The following is a 20,800-nucleotide window of genomic DNA, read 5'->3' as shown; positions in this document are numbered from 1 at the left end:
CTCCCTGGCTGTGCTGGGGTGGCTGCATCTGTGCACTGAGGTTGGGACAGAAGCACTGAACAGTTCCCCGAACCCTCCTCAGATTGAATGGAGCCCCAAATCTGCAGGAAAACTCACTTCCACATTTCTTCTGCACACAGGGAAAGCCTGAGATGTGCAGCTCTGCTCCTGTCCTGCCCTCCACACGTCCTCTGAGCACTGAAACTGCTGCTCCTCCTTGCCAAAAAGAGAGTCAGAGGCTCCAGGGGCCATCGGAGAAGAACTGGAAGTGTCTGGTTTGAGTTCTTTCGGTTCCTGCCTGTTTTAAACGTCTGTTTGCTTTATCGAGTGCTTCTCCTGCAGATTCCACCTGCTCATCCTCCTCCAGGCACCATCTCCCAGCCCCTGGGGCTCTCTGCTGGAGCTCCAGCATCCACTGGAGGTCTAATCCCAGGGTTTGGGTGGGAAGAGCAGGAGCACCTCCAGGATATCACAAAGCACACGAGAGCTCCAACCCTGATTTTGCAACCACACCAAAGAGGCCTCCAGCAGTGGCCTGGACCATCCATGACGGTAAATCCGAGGATTTACCCGTCCCACCTCTGGCTCCAGCACACTCCCATCATCCCAACCCTCAGCACCGTGCAGGGCCGCCACTGAAACCTCCACCTTGAGCCATCTGCCCTCCTCCCAAAAAACCCCAGCTCGGTCGCCCTTACCATGCTCTCCCACCAGCTGCTGCAGCTTCCCGTAGGAATCCAGGCCCAGGTTCCCCGGGCTGCTCCCCGCGGCCACCGGAGAGCTCCCGCTCCTCTTCCCTTTGGCCAGCGCCGCCGGGCCGCCCCTGCCACCGGGGGAGGGCAGGATGGTGGGGTAGTTCATGCTGCCGTGGCCGCCCAGCCCGGCCGCTTTGCCGCCCGCCGGGCTGCTGGTGGCCCTGCAGGCGCCGGGAGGTCCCTCCACGTGGCAGTCGGCGTGGTAGATGCTGTGCACGGCGGGGCCCGGCGGCCTGGGCGAGGCGGGCGGCGGCAGCGTCAGCTGCCGGCCCGGCTTCATCACCTGCAGCTCCAGCTCGCAGAGCTCGGGGTTGGCGCGAGGCCCCCGCGGGCTCCCGTTGCTGATGTGGTAGTGGTGGTGGTGGTGGTGGTGGTGGTGGATCAGGTGGTGGATGGAGGTGATTCTCCTCCTGCCGCGCTGGCTCTGCCCGCCGCCGCTGTTGGGGTTGACCTTTTTGCGGCGTTTGCTCTGCCAGTTGTTGTAGAGGCGGATGGTCCTTCTCTTCACCTTCCTGAAGATGTGGCAGATGTACTTGAGCAGCTCCTCGTAGCAGCTGCCCGGCTCCGAGAAGCTGGCGATGGTGCTGTCGTTGGACAGGTAGCGCGCCCGCTGCTCCTGCATCAGCTGGTTCTCCCGCTGCTTGGTCTCCGAAAATTGGGTGGCGATCACCACCAGGCACAGGTTGATCATGAAGAAAGAGCCAACCTGGGGGGAGGACAGGGGAAGGAGTCAGCAGGAACGGCACGCAGCGAGGGAAGCGCCTCGCCGCCGCGTGCGGTTCTCGGCAATCCCGGGATTTCCAAACGCGCCAAATCCCAGGGCTGCTGGCCAAATGTGCCGTCAGCGTGTGCCTGAGCTGCTAAATCTGCCCAGAAGCATGGTCAATTATTTTAGCATCAGCCTGCTCCACTCTCCTCTCCTCCAAGCAGTGACATTTGCTAGCACAGGTGCAGGAAACACGCACGGTCCACAGCACACTGTGCTTTGGACATTCACAGGATGAGCCAGGCTGGAAAAGACCTTTGGGACCATCGAGTCCAGCCTATGACCCAACACCTCCTCATCAACCAAACCATGGCCCCGAGTGCCACATTTTCCCCTCCTGGTCTTGTTAAACACATCCAGGGATGGGACTCCACACCCCTCCCCGGGCAGGCCATTCCAGTGCCCAGTCACTCTTCCAGTGAAGAACTTTCTCCTGAAATTCGGCCAACCTGCAGGGCAAGATGATTTCAAGTCCAATTTGTACTTGTTTGAAACATTCTCTCTCTTCTTTAATCATTTCACACCCCAAAAGAGTGTGAAATAATTTTGGGGGTACAGTCAGGGCCTGTGGACCTGTGACCTGGTGCTCCTGTGGCTCCCTGACCCACAAAAGCACCTCCAGGACACTCAGTGCTCCTGAGGGGCTGATTCAGTCTCTGGGTGAGCTGATGCGTTCTTGGGTGACACCAGGTTCTCAAAACGAAGTCCCAGGGACAAGAATGTGACGTGACCTAAATCTGCATCCTCCCCTCAAGCTGTGGAGCCCACAAAGTGCTTTTTCCTAAATCAGCCAAAGGGAAATGCCAGAGAGGCAGCCGAGGTGCCTTTCGCAGCTCCAGGTGACCTGGGCAGGAGTCACCTCCTGGCTTTTCCACATGGATGCACTTGGGGAGAACAGCTCAGGGCAGTGGAGCGTCGATCTGTGCTCTTGGCCCATTGCTCCAGCTCAGCCATCCCCGACTGCTCCGGGGCACTCACCCTGCTCCCATCCAGCTTTTCCCACCGCTGGGAACTGCTTGAACTTCCCAAGGCCTCCAAACCCACCCTGACTGGGACAGGGTTACCTGGAACGACTGTCCAGTCACAAAATCACTTTTAAACACCTCCATCCCATGTCCTGCCTGAAATCTTCGTGGTATCTTCCCCTCCTGCCTTAAATATTTCAATTTTCCACTTCCCGGAGGAGGTCGTGCCCTTTGGAAAACCAGGACCTTGTGGAGATGGATTGGCAGCTTCTGGAAACAACCCCCAGCACCTCCAGTGGGTGATATTTTGTTTTTAGGAATGTGGGAGCTCAGAGAGGTGCACTGGTGCTATGAGAGTTATTATTATTATTATTATTATTATTATTATTATTATTATATAATAACAATAATAACAATAATAATAACATTATTATTATTAAAGTATAAGAAATATAATTATTAAACTGTTATTATAAATAATTTATAAAAACAACATATAACATTTATAATTATAATAGAAATATTTTGTATTCTAATTATAAATAGTAATTATTATTAAATTATAATAAATATAATTATTAAATCGTTATTACTATTTAATAATAGTAATTATTAAATTATAATAGGTGAAATGCAAAGGTTTGAGGGCTCTCTAAAGAAACGAGGCTCCCTCTGGCACATTGAGGAAGTTAAAGGAGGGAAAACCTGGATTTTTGGGCACAGACACATCCAGGTGACAAGACCAAGAGTGGGAGGGGAAGAGGGAGGGAAAGCCCTGAATCCTGAATCCTACCTGGTTCTTCCCTGTGGAAAAAGCCAGGGAACAACTTCACCCCCCAAGCAGAAGGAATAGGAGAATCTGCCATGTCATACTTACTATGATAAGCAATATAAAATATATAAAATTGTAAAAAGAGTGTGCGTCCATCACATAATACATGATGTCCACCCATCCTTCCAGGGTTATCACCTACGGGGAGACAGAGAAAAAGAGTGTGAGCACAAAAGAAGTCACCCCAAAAGTTGTTAAATATCAATTTTCCCCCAGTGCCAGGTACCCACCCCCCCCACAGAAACTCTTGGGATCCATCCCAAGTTTGTTTGAGAGAGAAGGAATGTGGCCAAAGGACTGGCCTGAGGTTCCTACAGGAATCTGGTACTATTAAAACATGAAACATTCACATAAATCGCCCGAAACACTGGTTCTGAGGCAAAGAAATTGCAAGGAGGGATTAAAATCCCCCCCAAAAAACCCTCTTTCCCTGCAGAGATCCCGAGTTTTCCCTAAAGCTGCTGGTTTTGTAGTGTAACCCAGAAAATTCCCACATTTTAAACTTCATTTTGTTTCTGCAAACCCAATTTCCTTGTTGGTTCCTCCTGGCTCAGCATTCCAACTGCACCACCACTATCATAGTGGGAGAGCATCTGAATGGAAGAGAGGCTTTAATTAAATGTAGACTTGATTTAAGGCTCGTTTTCTCAGCCTTCCTTCCACTAAAAAAAAGCAGCTGAGGGTTTAATTAACACCGCCCAGGCTGTGTGCAGAGCAAAGCGAGCTCTGCCACGTAATTTACACTTTTTATTTAGATAAAATACTCCAAACTTCCAGTGCTGGCTGGCTACTAGAGCCGAAATTCCAGGCTGGAATTGCAATTTCCATCAGAATCCGAGCTCCTGTCTGAACCCAATCCTGGTGGCATCCCCCACTCACCACCCCACGTGAGCCTGGGGGGTCTTGGCAAACCCCACAACTGCTCCTGCCCCAATTCCAGGGGCATCATTCCTGATTTAAACCGTGTTTGCAGGGAAGGAATTGGCAAACCCCACAACTGCTCCTGCCCCAATTCCAGGGGCATCATTCCTGATTTAAACCGTGTTTGCAGGGAAGGAAGTGCTGAGGGAAGAGACCTCGTGGGTGTAGGGGATTTCCTGCCTGGTGCATCCCAAAAAAGCTGATCCATAAACCCTGAAGCAGTGAATAAATCCTCGCAGGGAACTCAGGCACGAATCCATGAATTCCTTGGGTTTTTTTTTTTACCCAAGGAACAGAAGGAAACTCCTGGATAAGGATCTTCAGGACATGACCACACATTCCCAAAACCATCGAACCCACAGAGCAGCTCGGGGCTGCTGCTGCCTCTTTGGGATTTCTCACCCTCAGTTCCAAATGCTGATGTTTTCCCAGCAAGATTCCGAGCTTCCTCCCGTGGGGAAGCTCGTGGAGGTTCACCCCACTGCGTGAGGAGGCAGCACAGCTAAAAGCAGCCAAGCTCATCTGCCGAGGAGGAGAACATTTGTGAAATTTGTCTCTGCAGCTGTTGAAGGCTCGTGGGGATCAGGTCTGACACCTTTGGCTGCTTTTACAAACTGCTCCCCACCCCTGCTGCTCCTCCTCACATCCACCAGCTGCTCTTCCACCTCCCACCCTCGCTGATCAGCCAAGCTTTGCTTCCCGGAATTCCAGAATTCCGGAGTGGTTCAGCTTGGGAAGGACCTCAGAGCCCATCCATCCCACCCCTGCCGTGGCAGGGACACCTCTGACTGTCCCAGCCTGGCCTGGGACACTGGAGCAGCCACAGCTTCTCTGGGAATTTCATTCCATCCTCACAATTAAGAATTTCTCCCCCAAAATCCCATCTAACCCTGCCCTCTGCCAGCTTAAAACCACTGCCCCTTCTCCTGCCACGAGCAGCTTTAACAAAACCCCAGAGAATCCTTTTCTCATCATTAACCCCAGGGATTTTGGCAGTTTTTTTATCCCCATTTTCCCCGTGGTGCTGTTGTTCCCAGTGGGAAGGGGTTAAACTGCCTGGCTGTTCATCCGTGAGGAACAGACAAGCAATCAAACCCCTCCTGCCCTTTCCTGCCCCTCCCTGAGCACATTTCTGGGGAGCAAAGTCCTTTTGGGGCAGGTCCCTGCTCTGTCAGGGCTCCGTGCACAGCTGAGCCTCCCACAGCCTGTAGGGGAACAGAGGGATCGGGCCAGGAGGTGACACCAAATCCCAAATAATTCCTTACCCAGGAATTATTTCCTTTGTGCTGTCCAGGTTCCCTCCCTCCCTTCCCGCTGGATGCACAGAAGGTTCTCCAGCCTTTCCCACTGAGGGATGAAAAACCAGCTCAGGGACCCCAAAAATATGGGATGCACCTCTACACTGGATTTGGATTTAGCTGGAAATCCTCAAATCCAATGGATTAAACTCATTAAAAGAAAAAAAAAAAAAAAGAATCACCTGAGAGCTTCTGAGCCAGCACTGAGGGCCCACCAAGCCTTGGAGGGATGTTTTTGTTGCATGAGGCAGCATTTCCCACAAGAATTGATCAACACCCCCTGTTCCTCCTCTGGAGGGTGAAAATGCTCATCCAGCTCTCTGAATATTCCAGGTGTAATCAGAATTTGTGTTATTTGCTGCTCATTTGTAAAGCAGGGGGATGCAGGAGGGACAACGAGACCTCAGGGGTTCATCGTGGTGTTTGCCCCGTCGGGGATTCATTCCTGGGCTCCCAGGGAGGATTCCTGCCTTGCCAGGATCCAGGAGCAGCAGCAGCCCTCCTGGAAAAGAGGAGGCTCCCAGACATCCAGTGGTGATTTTAATCCCAAGGCTCTGGGGAAATGCAGGACAACACGTGCACAGCCACCTGCAAGGGCTGGGCTCCTTCCAGCCTCACCCCTGCTGGATTCCAAGGACTTGCCAAGGTCATTTTTCCCTGATCCAAGGGAAAATGCACATCCCCAGCAAGACCTTGGTGGAAATGGGAACCAGAGCACCAGGACTTGCCAACAGCTGCTTCATAAACCCCCAGTTAAAGCTTTTAACTGGTTTTGGAAGCCAAACCGGGGCACCTGCTCAAGGTTTGCTGCTTTGATCCCAGCAGTGTCTCCTCGGACCAGCCGAGCTCCATCCCTGGAAGTGTTCCAGGCCAGCTTGGACGGGCTTGGAGCAGCCTGGGGGAGTGGAAGGTGTCCCTGTCCAAACTGGAGGGGATTTTCCCAGCCCAAAGCCCTGTGGGATTCCATGAGGGAGAACCAGCAGCTCTCCCGTGCCCCCAGGAGCTCCGGGATGTGTTTTCAGCACTGCTTTGCTTATTCCACTGAGGAGAAAGTAATTTCTCCATCCCCACTCTGATTAATCCACTAACTGTCCCTCCAAGCCCTCCAGGGATGTCTCCCAAACCTCTGGAGCACCTTCCTGGTGCTTCCCAATCCGGGCAATCCCTTCTCAGCAATTCAAGCAGCTCAAACCCTGCCTGCTCACATTAAAGAGCCTCTCCAAAGGCTCCAGTTCCACGGCTCCCACCAAGGCAAACCCACAATTATCCATCAGCGAGATAAGAGAGTGAGAACTCGCTCCTAATTCCACTCTGATGGGAAAGATGTGCAAGGCACAGGAAAATCAGCAGCGGCAGGATGGCAGACTCAATTAAGGTGATTGGCAGGGTGTGCTGGAGGTGCTGCTCCTGCTCCACACCTGGGGCAGAGGAGGGACCTGGGAAAAGATTCCTGCCCTGCCAGGAGAACAGGGCTGTCCTCTCACCCCACTCAGCTCCTGGGTGATGCTCAGGTCCCTCCCTGCTCCTCCAGTTCTTTACTCCTTCCCCAGCCTTGGGATAAATAATTTATCCCCCATTAATACCAGTAAGTCTCTCAGTTTTGTCCAATTCTCTCTCCCCCCACTGTAAGAATTTAACAGAAAATTCCCTCAGGGGGACACACAGACGGGTTTTGATTTCACTGATGCTCGGCTTGAACACTCCCTGAGCACCTGAGTCACAGGAGCAGGATGAGCGTGGACAAAACCCAATCAGATTTAATTTTTTTAGGTCTTCGCTGATTCTGATCCCCCTGCTCTGCTCATGCCACAGTAATTTCATCAGCTGTAATAAAGATGCTCGTCTGATTTATAGGAGAGTAATTGGGGACAGAATCAGATCTTCTAGGCAAGCTAATCAGAATCAATCTAAAACTCCAGAGTGCAAATCACGAGGGAAATGGAGATTAAAGACGCTGGCAATTAACTCAGACCTCCTCGGAGCTCCAGGGAGGCAGCAGGTTTACACTGCTTTTTCTGGGGTCACTTCAGAGCTTGCACAGAACCATTTCTTTTATTGTGTCCAGAAGTTTTCATCATGAACCCTCTTTTCTTTGAGCTCTGCCAAAATCCTTGCAAGTTCTTGGCTGCAGCCGACTCGAGAGCGGGACGTTTTTTTTTTTTTTGCTTCAGTGTCAGATGACAAAGAGCAAAAAGAATCATCCAGGGGAGAAATCCTCGTTCAGACTCCAGCTTCCATTAGTCAAGGCTGGGTTCCTGGCTGCTGGAAAGCTCCAAGGGCTGGTGCCAGAGCTGCAGCTCCAAACCCTCCTCCAGGTGCCACGGATGAGTCGAGGGAAGGTTGGAAAATCGCCGTGTGCAGCGAGCCTGGGGAGATCAGAACCCAGCGCAGAGCACACAAAACTCCAGCCTGGAGCTGTCTCACGGCAAGATTTCCCTGCTCTGATTACCTGAACAAACTTCATTTGGAGTGACAGCCTCCCTGAGCAAGCACCCAAGATCAGCATCTCGCCCTTATTAAAATCCTGATTAAAAAAAAAAAAAAATACAGCTCTGGCAACCAGAAATTCCTTCTGATTCCAGGATTGCAGCTGCTGGCTGAGCTCGGTGCCTGGCTGAGGAGGAGACGCTCTGGAAACCCAGAGAAAGCCACATGTGAAGACTTCATCTTGACTGACATCTCTAATTTGCACTCAGCCGCTTTTTCTTTGGCCAAAATTGAGTCCTTTGGGGGGGAAAAATTGGGAATTATCTGCATTCAAATCAATTATCCTGAACCCAACAGCAACTCTGAGGATGGCTGTGAGCATTTGGGGTCATTTAGTTTTTATCTCCTCATTCCCCTGGCCCTGCTGCCAGGCTTTTTTTGATATTTTATTTTCATCAGACTTATCAAGATGGGATCCAGTGCTATAAATGGTGAGAGTTATTAATTACCCTGATGGCTTCAGGAAGTTTTATAAGGCCTTTAGCCTCCATTTCTGAAAGCCTCTTATCTGAATTTCCACCCTCTTGGGCAACATGGGTTTGGCTCCCGAGCACTGCCCAGTGAATATTCCAGGGAATATTCCACAGGCAGAGCGAGCTTGGCAGATAATCACATCCCTATTTTTGAATCCAACGTCACAATTTTAATTATTTCCTCCCGAAACATCTCGTTAAGGAACCTCTGTGGCCAGAAAAACAGGTTTATTACATTGAGTAACATCCTTTGAACAGATGCTTTTCCTTTCACTTCGAGGCCTTGTCGTTTCTTTATAAATTGAGCCTTGCAAAGCAGGAATCTGCTCTGAAGAGTGGCCCTAAAAAATGGGGAAAGAGGAAATTTTGCTTATTTCCATGTCTTGGGCTCCTGACCTGTCAAATCTGATCCCATAAATGCGATGCCCAGGCAGTGCTGGCAGCTCTTGGTGGATTTTGAGAAGCAAAGTGGGAAATGAAGTGTGGGGTAAAGTCAGACACGTCACTGATGCTGTTGCTTGTCACCCAAACCCTCATGGAATTGTAGCTCTGGGATGAAAACCAGCCCAAATCCCAAGTTTGGCTCCGAAGGGAAGGCGAATTGTTGTTTCACACTAAACAATGCAAGGCCCTCATCCGACAGCAAAACCCTCCCTGACTTCCCTCAGCTGCTGCTCCAACAAATCCCACCCCAGCCCAGATTCCCGGTTTGGTTTGCTGGGATGATGATCCCGTGTCCCCGTGGTTTGTGGAGGATCCTTGGCAAAGGGAAGGGGCTGAACTGCTCAGCTGCAGCACTGCGGGCACTGGGAGCCCCCAAATCCCAGATTTCTGGGGAGGAAGGAAAGGCAGGCTGAGATCTTTGCTTCCAGCCGATTCCAAATCCTGTCCAGGAGGATGGGGGTGCCAGGCTGGGAATTCAGGGGGAAGGAGCCACACCTTGGGCTTGGGGGAGAGGTCACGGAGCAGAATTGGGGCAACCGAAGCAAAGTGAGATTTCCCTGTGAGAATTGTGGATTTTTGGAATATCCTGAGTTGGAAGGAGCAGAGTTCAAGCCTGACACCCCAAAACTCCACCCTGGGCACGCCTGGGGTGGTGTCCAAACCCCCCTGCAGCTCTGGCAGCCTCGGGGCCGTGCCCATTCCCTGGGGAGCTGTTCCCTGAAGAACCTTTCCCTAAAATCCAACCTAAATCTCCCTGACACCACTCCAGCCGTTCCCTTGGAGCAGTTGTTGATGCTCCTCAAAACCAGCAGCTTTTTGCTCCCCTGACAGGACTCCAGTTCAGGCCAGGACCTGCTGCAGGACCCCTCTTCCTACTCCAAACACAGGAATCCACCACCGAGGTTGGATGAAACTCTCCCAAAAACTCCAGAGGTTTGGAAGTCCACACTTCATCTACAGGAGGCTTTAATTCCATCCAGCACCCCCACAGGTTATGGGACCACTCCTGGCATCAGGGTGGCCTCTCTGCCCTGTCCTACACGAGACAACTCCTCCCAACCTTCAAAACAAAAATTTTCCAAAGGCAACAAATCCCTCTTGGAAGCACTCTCCGAGCTGCTTGAAAAGGGCTGGATATTTTTAGCTGGGGTATTCAGGCTGAGAGCTCTTCAAATGCAGCAAGTGCTGTTTATTTGGCTGACCAAATTAAAAAAAGCAACAGCAACAGAGCTCAAACCCCGTCATTTCCAGGGAAATATTTTCGGTGATCCAAAACAGATTCGAGTTGAGTGACAAAGCATCATCTCCAAGCAGTGGGAATGAAAAGCTCCCAAACTCTTTTCTTGCCAAATTCAGCACAGAGAAGCGTTGTTGACACACTCTCCAATTTAAAGGCTGAGCCATTGGAGGAAAAAAATTCCTTTTGGTCTCGAATCCCAAATTTCTCTGCTCAATGAACACTAAAAACACGAGCAGCCAGTGTGACAGCTCCTGAAAACACAGCCTCGAAATTACTTTGGGCACAGCTGGAAACCTCAGACCTTTTCCTTCCTTTCCAGCTTTTTGGTTCTGTCCCAAATTCTGCAGAAGTCTTGGGAGGGGGCAGAGCAAGGGGATTAACAGCACCTTTGGACAGCGCTGCAGCCAATGGGAAAACCATTCCTGGATCTGCCTTTTCCTTCAACTTCTGCCAGGAGCATCACTCCTGGAGTAAAGTGTGAGTGGAGGCCTTGCTTTCCTACAAATCCTATGTGAAATTATCCGCTCAAAGTTTCTCTGCTTTGCAAAGCAGCCTAACGTATCTTCCCTTGCCAAACTTCCAGCCTCCCAATCCCTTTTTGTTTTATCAGGATTTCTGCACTCAGGCCTGGCCACCCCAAGGCTGCAGGTCAGGGAGGTGGGAAGGTTTTGTTTCCTCCACTGGGACTGTCAGTAATTCCAATTAAATTGGACTTTTGTCGAGGTGGGTAATTCATCATCTGCCGTGCGACAACAATACCTGTAATTACTGCTCGGATTGTTGGGGCTGGAATTCATGTGCAATAAAGGGATCCTCATATCATGCCAAACCTCACAGTTAATTTAGGTTCCATCTCCTTTCATTTAGTCTGTAATAAGCTAATTAGTTCACCTAATTTGCCATAGAACGTGCCTTTGTAACAAATACAGACACGAATTAGCCTCTTGCACAACAAATGAGGGGAAGCAAAACATGAATCACTTTCAGGATTACATAAGGAATTATCATCCTTTACAGCACTCAGGGATGCAGCCATTCCCTTGGTTATTTTAATTTTTTTATTTGCACCAGGTTCTCCTGTCTCTGAGTTCTCCTCGGAAGGTGGACAACACATTTCCCTGTTTTCCTGCTGTCACCTCTCCCAGCTCTGGGACGTTCAGGGTCACTCCCACTGAAAGAAATGTCTTTTAAAATCTCAGTTCTGGCAGCTGGAAGAGCTCACCCATCCTTGGGGCAGAGTTTGCTGGATGTTCTGGAGTGGAAATCTTCAGAATTTCTGCAAACTCTGCTTTTGTTCCTGCTTTTGGTTTGGTTTATTCGTGGTCTGAACGGTATCAAACTGCCCTTGGAAACTCGTGGGCACTTGCAAAGTTCCTCCTGGATCTCCCCTGTGGGGCTCATTTCATCCCCCTCCCTTCTGACAGCTCCTAAACCACACGACACCATGGAACCATGGAATGGGTGGGGTTGGAAGGGACCTTCAAGCCCATCCAGTGCCACCCCTGCTCTGGGCAGGTGTCACCCTGATTCTTAAGATTCTCTAAAGCCTTCTGATCTTACAGTCTGTTAGAAAACTTTCTCACACAACTTTCTGTAAACAACCTATTGTTTTGCATTCCTCCATAGGGGTGGAGAAACTTGATGTACTGGTGGTTTGTCCAATGTCTTTGGAGAGGTGGCCCATTCCCTCTCCAATCCACTGTCACCTTTGGAAAAGTATAAAAGTTGGAGTCGGAGAATAAACCTCCTTCTTTACCTTGCAAACAGCAGTGGCTCGCGTCGTGCTTCCACGTGTCCTGTAGCGACAGGCAGGGACACTTCCCACCATCCCAGCCTGGCCTTGGACGCTCCCAGGGCTGATTCCACCCCTGCCGGGGCCTCCCCATCCCCCCCAAGATCCCATCCATCCATCCCTCTGCCAGTGGGAAGCTGCTCCAGCCACTCCAGACCCTTTCCAAGAGTCTCTCCCCCCTTTCCTGTCAGCTCCCGCCATGGCTGGACAAGCCAAGATTCCCGGCTCACTTGGGATAAATCCTGAGGGAAGCTCTGTCCGGCAGCCACCTGTGCTCACCACAATTCCCACTGGAGATCTGGAAGCCCTCAGGGCTCTCCCCACACCAGAATTCCTGCACAAAGCCACGGATTCACCATCCTGCAGAACCACGGCTCGGCACAACCGGCCCTGCCTCGTCCCAGCAACTCAACACCGAGCGCCAGGGGAGCTCAGAGCTCCTAAATCCATCAGCTGGACTTTCTGCACTGCTTCCTCAGAGCCCTCATCCCATCTGACCTGGTGCTGTCCAGCCACAATTCCATGGATTTATTTGCTACATGTTCCCTGCTTCCAGCAATTGTTTGGATTTAGTGCCTCGCCTCCTGCGCTGATGATTTCCCACATCCAGGCTGAGCCAGCACCTTGCTGCCCTCTTTACCTGGAATTAAATCATTCTCAGCTCCTAAAAAACGAGCCCTGACTTGCAGCAGGAATAAACACGTGAAGAGAGTTTTTGGCCGGAATTCCTCTGGAGCCCTTGGATGGCCTGAGCAGTGCTAAAACCAATCATCGACCTCCTGGCAGCTGCCAAAACCATCTGAGGACATGAGATCCCACTTTGCCAGATGCTGTGCTGCCCAAAGGAATCAGCTGAAACCTCTCCTGGGGCTGGGGGTCCTTCCTGAAATTCAACTGAGCCTTTTAAGGAGGAGGAAATCCAATGGAATGAAGCTTTGCAGCCTGGAAAATGGCTCGGGAAGGGAAAAGGCAGCAGGACCCCTCTGGAGAAGCTCCTGCTCCTCCTCAGTGTCCTTTTCCCATGAAAAGGAATCAGGTGGGATCTCCTGGGAACATCCCTCAGATCCATCAAAGATCAGGAAAAGGAGAATTCCCTCTCTTCCCTTTATTCAGCACTCACTGGCAGCCAGCAGCTCCTCTCTTCCTCACTAATTCCAAAGCATTTTCCCAATGGGAGAATTAGGATTCAGATCCCAGTGGGATGTGCCTGAACCCCTTTGGATTTGGTTCTGAGCCTCTGGCACCAGCACTGTGACCCGAGGGCAGCAGGGAAGGTGCTCAGAGCAAACATTCCCCAGGTGAAAGCTGGAAGTGATGAACTTCATGGATAACATGGAACTGGGAGGAAATCCGTAAATGAAACGCAGAGCTCTGGATGAGTAATTATTCCTCATTAACGAAGCTAAAAGGAGAATTCTGCTCTAGGAACAGATGTCACCTCCACTTCAGGGGGACTGAATCAACAAGGACACCCAGCAGAGCCAAAGAAATGCTGTGACTCCAGGAAGTGCCCGTTAAAAATGGGAAAGAACACAGGGATCTTCCAGCTGGGGCAGCCTGGGAAACCACAGCCTCTGGACATGAAAATCCGTGGAAAATCCTTCCCTTATGAGGAGTCTTATCACCTGAAAAATCTCCCCCAGTCTCCGTGAGAAGCACTTTGGTCTTTTCTGAAGTGCCTCAAAAGAGACTGAGATTCCCTGGGGGCAGAATTTCCTCTCAGGAATTTTGGCCAGAACAGATTGTTCCCCCTTCCAGCATTCCGTGCTCACCAGGCTCACTCTGTGATTTAAAACCAAGCCTAAGCCACGCCAGCTTCCTTCATTTTAGCATGAAATTAAACCTAGCTCAAAAACCTCAACAGCACTTTCAGTTTCCTGATGCTCCAACAACGAAGACCCTCCTCCCAAAAATCCCTGGGCTTTATCTGATCTGCAGAGGTGGAACCTGCCATGAGTTTTTCTGCTTCCAGAAGTTCTTTCCCCTCTTTTCAAATGTTTTCAAAATAAAAGTTTCTTCTCTCCAAACCCTCTTTTGCACCATTTCTTGCCTGATTCATTTATTCACCATTTCCTTATTTGCAGTTTCACTCAGGGCTGAGCAAATTCCATCCAACTTTGCTGCATTCGCCAAAACCTTCCCGAGCAAAAAACGACCAACCCAAAACCAGGAAAAAAACCAGGAAATCAACAGGAAAAAAAAAAAAAAACAACAGGAAAAAAAAATCCCATTATTGGGAGAATCTTACCTGAAAAATAGCAATCCAGGCATATCCAATATTATCAAAATTGATGGCCCCGTTGTGGGGGTTGACGTCGCCGGCCATGCAGATGTTGTAGTACTGGTTCCAGTTGATGCAGGAGTTCCTGCTGGGCTCGGGGCTGGCCAGGCTGGGGCTGTAGGACTCCATGCTCAGGGTGCACTCCACCTTGGACTCCTTCCTGCTGGGAATGTTGGAGCACCTCTGCATGCCGTTCTCCCGGTGCGAGGAGCAGATGAAGGGGTTCTCCTCCGCCTCGTCCGGCCGGTAGTAGGGGTGAAGGAAGGTCAGGTTGTACGTCCTGGAAAAGGGGGAGAAGAAGGAAAAGGATGAGTGTCCTGGCTTGTAAGATCAGCATGGATTCTATTTGCCATCTGTTGGAGGTGGGGCAGGTTTCTTGTCTCTCCCAAGAGCAATGTCTCCCTCCGGGGAGATATCGTCTGTTAATGAGCCATTAATGACTCCCTGCACGGTAAAGTTCCATCAGCCCATGGTGAGATGCTCCGCCCAGAGGGAGGAGCCAAGCATTCCTACCTGCATAAAATCAGCATTTTTGGGACACCAGAGCAGCCCTTCACTGGATTCCCAGAGGAGCAGCTTCTTCTCTGCTGGATCCCCAGAGGAAGACCAGGCCCAGCTCCTCCATCCCCAGACCTTCAGAGAAAACTCCACCCTTCTCCAGATCCCCGCTCCAGCAGCATTCCATCTGCCCCTCCAGGAGGAGCAGCCACCATTTCACTGGGCTGTTCCCAACACCCTGGCTCATCAGGGTGTCAGGGTTCTGACTCCATCACTAGTTTTGTTTGTACTAATTACATTTTTTAAAAATTTTATTTAGTTTTTCCTAGTAAAAAACTGTTAATCCCATTCCCATATCTTTGCCCGAAAGCCTTTTAATTTCAAAATTGTGGTAATTCGGAGGGAGGGGGTTTACCTTTTCCATTTCACAGGAGGCTTTTGCCCTCCTTCACAGACTCCTGTCTTTTCAAACTAAGACAATGAGGAAAAAAAAAAAAAAGGCTCATCCCTGACTTTAGCAGCAGGAAAAAGTGCTGGTTGCTATCCCTTCAGCAATTCCCTGTCAAAAATTACAAACCAAATTTTACACCCTGGAAGGCCCTGCTGATCTCCCAGTAAAGACCAGTCTGAGTTTCCCCCACAAGCAAACAGAACAGGTAAAAGCATGAAGTGAGAGGGGATGGAGAGAAAATCCCAGCGGATCAGGTTCTCCCCCAAAATCCAGGGAGCTTTTGGGCTCTCTGGAAGGATTTGCAGATGTTTCTTTGGGTGGCAGAGCAGCTGCCCAATAATTGTGTCCCTCAGGACGTCTCTGATGAGGGGCTGAGCTCCCACAAGGAGAAACCCAGCCAGAGGCCATCTCCCACTCCCTCTGTAGCTCTACGAAAAAAGGAAGATCTCACATTAATGGGAACAGCACGTGCTTGCTGCATTTCGGATGGAACTGGCTTGGATAAAGCCGATGGCTCTGTCCCAGCCGGGATAAGGAATCGCTGGAATTGCAGCAGGGCAGGAGCTGCTTTTCCCCGAGTTGTGTCCCAGGTCTGGCACTTTCTGGTGTTGGTGAGAGCCTGCAGCACCCAGCTGAGGAGCTGCATTGCTCCAGAGCCAACTTAATCCAGTGTTTTCCCAGCTCCATAATCAGCCGGAGATAAGGGACAGGCAACACACACATTATAGAAGATGTGGGCAGAAGATAACCAGGTAATTCTTCCAGCCAGGACAGCTCTATTTTTATCTCTCTCTGAACGTCCCTATCTGGTGAAGAGATTTGGCTTTAACAAGTGTTATTCCAGACAATTGCTTGGAATTGCTCCCCAAAACCCTGGAGCCAAGCAGGAATCGCTCTGCGGCTGCACTGTAAGGAGAGAACAATTGCTGCAGGGCAGAGCTGAGGGAAATCAGCCCTCAGCGCCTTCCCTGGGGAATTTGGTTCTGTTCCATGATCCAATTACCATAGGTGGGCATGGAGGGTTCATCAGCTTCAGGAATGGGAGAAGGAAGAGGAGCAAGTCCTGGGAATTGGGAATTGTTGCCTGGGAATTCTTTGTGTTCAGCAGCAGCTCCTCCTCGCACACCCCACAGCTCCAGACTAAACTGTGACATCACCCGCGCTGTTTCTGGGCTTTGGATTCTACAAAAACCTGGAAGATGTTTTTCCTCCCCAAGCCTTTTCCTTGCCCTCCCACCAGCTGGCTTCCCTGGGAGGAAATTTCCATATGAAACAGGCTGGAGAACGGGCCGGGAGCTGCAGCAGCCCTTTGGGAGAGCATCAGACACCAGCCAGCAGTGCCACACACTGGGAGGATTAAACAGAGGATTAAAACACACCAAGATGCAGGAAAACTTGGGAAGAGCTGGAGAATTCGGGGAAAGAAGCAAGGAGCAGAGAGGAGACACCTGAGAAGTGACTTCAGCTCCCAAAAGGCAAACTACAGGATCAGTCCCCATCCCACTGCAGTGAGGCACCCACAGCTTGAGAGGCTCCGTGCATCCCAGATTTGGGAAGTTTTGGGATGAAGAACGGCTCCCTAAGGACACAGAGCCCCACCTGGGGTCTAAGGAGCTGCACGGAGAAGATCTGGGCACGAATCTGGAGCGGTTTGGTGACTGGGGGAGGAAAATCCGAGCAGGAAAACAAAAACCAGCTCTGCTGGGAGGGGTGGGTGCAGCCTGGCTCGGTTCTGCTGCTGCCTGAAGGATTTCATCCTCCCTCTCCTCTGCTCTCCTCGCTTTTGCAGCTGTCCCCAGAAACATTTCTGAATTCAAAGTTGTCCCTGTGACAAAATCAATCACCTGGGGGGCACTTTCTGCCTAGCCTTTCCCTGTTCCCACTGGGAAGGAGCCACTCCTGTGGGAAGCTCCCAATGAGGGAGGAAGGGACCCGAACTGGCAGCAAACACTGCAAATTTCAGACCTTTTCTTAAAAGCTTTTCCCTCTTTTTATTTTTTATTTTTTTTCCCCCCTGGCAAAACCAAAAAAGGGGAAAGAAGAAAGGAGAGCAAGAAGGAGAAAGAAAAATGCTGCAGAATGAGGGAATCCCCAATATCCCCCAAATAAACAGATGAGTTCTGCCAGGACCTTCCACTCCTTCCTGACTTCCCTGTTCCTTGACAACAGGTAGAAACGAATCACTCATTAACGCTAATGAACCCTCTAATCAGGAGAGCTCTGGGGGAAAGACAGGAGAAGCCAAGCCCCAGGATGGATCTGTTATCCCAGCAGAGAGGACTGACTCCCCTCTCCCAGCTTTTCCCAGCACATCTCCAGAATTCCCTTTCTCTGTCCCTCGGCATGTCCATGTGCAGGAAGGACAAGAGAGGGGCAGGAAAATCCACTTTTCTCCCACTGTTACTGGATTATCCTCTGCTCCAGCCTCTCCCAGGGGAAGCTTTCCCAGCCCATCCATCCCATACACACATGCCAGGCTGGGGGAGCAGGGAGGAAAGGGAGGAAGAGGAGGAGGAGGAAGGAGCTCAGCCCTCGGGATGAATTCTCTGCTTTCCGAGGGAATCCTGCTGAGCAATTAAACACCTCTCAGACAAATTCCCTGCTCCCAGGAGCCAAAGGCAGAACAACACCGAGCAGCTCCCCAGTGAAAAGTCACACCACAAGTGTCCCGAGGCAGCAGAGAAACACAAAACACTTCCCAGCTCCCTCCCCTCTCCTCCTTCCCAGCCACGGAGCTCCTTGAAAGGCTCCTGGCCTGGAAAATGCTGCTCTGCACCCCAGCAGCCCCTAGAGAAGAGCCCAGACAGGCTGGGCCTGACCCAATTCCTTGATTTCCACCAGGAGCAGCTCAGGAGGGTGGGAAGGAGCCCCAGGGGGAGAAGAAAAACCATCCTGGAGATGTCACCCAGGAGCTGCTGGCTCGGCTTGTCCTTCCCAGCAGGGCACCCCAAACCTTCCTGCTTCCCACCAGAGAATCCTTGGGGAGTTTTTCCTGCAGCTCCCAGGGCCAGGATCTCCTGGCATCCCTCACAGCCTGTCCTGGTGCTGCTGTTCCATGCAATCCCGGGTTTTGAAGGATCATTTTTGGGAGGAGGGAAAGATTCTCCCATGTCCCAACCAACAGAGACCCAGTTCCAACCCACTCCTGCGACAACCCAGCAATTCCTTCAGAATCCCCACTAAAAATCCTTAAATAACCTCATTCCAGCCCTCCAACAGCACAGCTCTGAAAGGCAGAGAGAGAAAAGCAGAAATTCCCAAAGCACCTCCAAAAAGTCCCCAAATTTCTCTCACAATGCGCTCGGCTTAAAAATAGTTGCTTTACTCTGAGCTGCCAACTTCCAAGGGGGATGGAAAAGAAAAGGTTTCCATGGGGAAAGAAGAATGATGGCAAAAATCAAAGTCAGTCCTTCCACCCGATGCCTCGGGAAGAGCTGAAGGCGCAGGAAGCTGCAAGGCAGAACACAGCAGGGCAAAGCTGGATTTGAAGCAGCTGCTTGGGAGCTCACTTACACCTCCTTTCATCCAGAAAATTTGGGGTTAGGACCCTGCCTTGCTGACCCCTGGGTTTTATCCAGATCCTCTGTTTAAAGCAGTTTTGGTTTCAGCTGGGAGGGTTTGGCAGCAGCACCAAGGGGAGACTCTCCAATAATTCGGGTTTTCTCTGTCTCCAGGGCTGTAGAGGAAATCAGAGCCAGGATCTCAGCCCCTCCTGAAGGGCTGGGAAATCTCTGTGCCCTGAGGAATTTGGATTTCCCAGCCCTGGATGTGTTGGAGGCCAGGCTGGAGCAGCCTGGGATGGGGGAAGGTGTCCCTGCCCAAGGTAGGGGATGGAATGAGAATTTTTAAAGTCCTTTCCAAGCCAGCCCATTGCAGGATTCCATGATCTGTCCAACAGCAGGAAGATGGAACCCTGAAGTGTTTTCCAGGTCATTCCATGCCTTTTTTTCCCTTTACAATTTGCTGCTGGTGTGTTAAGAGCCACTGCAGGGGGGGAAACCATGGCCTGACACCTGGGTGAGAGAATGAGTCAGAAATGATAAAATAAAATGGGAATAGTTCCATCTGGATTCCCTGAAACTCCGCTAAAACCAAGCTCCAGGAAACAGGGATAGCTGGAATTGCAGGGACTGGATCATTGCTGGGTTTCTCTGGTCTAAAATGAATGCTAAAAGTCCAACCCAGCAGCAGCATTCAGGGTGAAGGCACCAGAAAATCCCACATTTCTCCCACTGAGTTGGAAGCTGGAATTTTCCTGCCCCATGGGCACTCCTTTTTCCCCAAATTCCTTTGGAATGCTGCAACTTCCAGAGGATAATAAACCAGAGGAGCTGGGCAGAGCCCAACAGCTGGGGAATGGCAGAACCCATCCCAGAGGGAAGGAGAAGATCCCAGACAAAGTCCTTCAAGCACAGCTCATCCCAAACCTTTCCCAGACAAGGAGCAAGCCCTGATAAGAAAATCCCGTGACCCTCAAACTTCCACACGGAGCTCCAAAAAAACAGGGATATCTGGAAATGCAGGGACTGGATCATTGCTGGGTTTCTCAGGTCTAAAATTAATGCAAAGAGCCCAACCCAGCAGCAGCACTCAGGGTGAAGGCACCAGAAAATCCCACATTTCTCCCACTGATCTTGAAGCTGAAATTTTCCTGTCCCATGGGCACCCCATTTTCCCCAAAATTCCTTTGGAATGCTTCACCTTCCATCACAATAAACCAGAGGATGGTTATGGGGGATTGGCAGAACCCATCCCAGAGGGAAGGAGAAGATCCCAGACAAAGCCCTTCAAGCACAGCTCATCCCAAACCCTTCCTAGACAAGGAGCAAGCCCAGATAAGAAAATCCTGCGAGGCCTTTGATGCTGCTAATGGCCATTACATAACTGCTGCTTAATGTCTGTGCTTAGAGAACGCTTCCCCTGTGGTTCATCTTGAAAGCTCCACTTGGCAGAAAATCACCGAGCGTTTAAAAACCCGACTGCAAGAGAGGAGAGGGGCTGGCTGCAGTTAATTACAGCACCGGGGCCACCCAAGCAGGGCTCAGGCAGCGCCGGTTGGGTTTGGGTTTGGGGTGGAGCTGAGCGTGGAGGGTTTTGGTGAGCAGCGAATTGATGCTGGGGGTGCAGGCGAGGGGTTTTGGGGCATGGCAGGGGGAGTGGGATCACACCCATGGCAGGGTCATGGATTTTCCCACTCTGCTGGGATGAATAAACGCCACCAGAGCCGGTCCAGAGGATGGGGGAGGCTGAGGGAGCCCCAGGAGGGAGCAGTGAGAGGCAGGAGCAGGACCTGAGGGATGATCCCTGCCTGTCTCGCAGACAGCAGATGATTACCCAGGGCTGTGATTGCAGGCTCCATCTCCTCTCGCAGTCAGAGCTGCCCTAAGAGCTGGGCTGGGGCATTTCCTCACCTCTGAGCCGCTGACATCTCTGACAGGAGCTTTTGGAAAGGCTTTTCCAGGAAAATCCCTCTTTTCCGTGCTTGGTTTTCATCCAGGTGTGTCCTCACCCCGGGAAGGGGCAGCTCAGGGAGCAACAAGGGATGCCCCAAAGGCTGGGACGAGCCAGGAGCCCATCCCAGCTCCAGCAGCACCTAA

General features: G+C 51.1%; 1 protein-coding gene across 2 annotated transcripts in view; it reads right to left on the bottom strand.

Annotated features, from left to right (window-relative positions):
* The window catches only part of CACNA1H (calcium voltage-gated channel subunit alpha1 H), a 163,572-nt gene that overhangs the window by 85,447 nt on the left and 57,325 nt on the right, over positions 1-20,800 (bottom strand). The window contains exons 1-4 of one of the 2 annotated variants that reach the window (XM_085592085.1): positions 20,615-20,794; positions 14,222-14,534; positions 3,364-3,456; positions 699-1,461 (exon numbers count right to left, since the gene is read on the bottom strand). In XM_085592085.1, the coding sequence (XP_085448211.1) occupies positions 699-1,461; positions 3,364-3,456; positions 14,222-14,534; positions 20,615-20,631 (1,186 nt within the window). In that variant the 5' untranslated portion in view covers positions 20,632-20,794. Of the gene's footprint in view, positions 1-698; positions 1,462-3,363; positions 3,457-14,221; positions 14,535-20,614; positions 20,795-20,800 lie in introns of those variants that run through there. The other variant, XM_085592084.1, reaches the window with a different exon arrangement.

Source organism: Lonchura striata, chromosome 14, assembly GCF_050655825.1.
Source record: "Lonchura striata isolate lonStrDom1 chromosome 14, ASM5065582v1, whole genome shotgun sequence".
In the NCBI taxonomy this organism is placed as follows: Eukaryota; Metazoa; Chordata; class Aves; order Passeriformes; family Estrildidae; genus Lonchura; species Lonchura striata.
The sequence above is the reverse complement of the archived record's forward strand: the minus strand, read 5'-3'. Positions and strand labels throughout refer to the sequence as shown.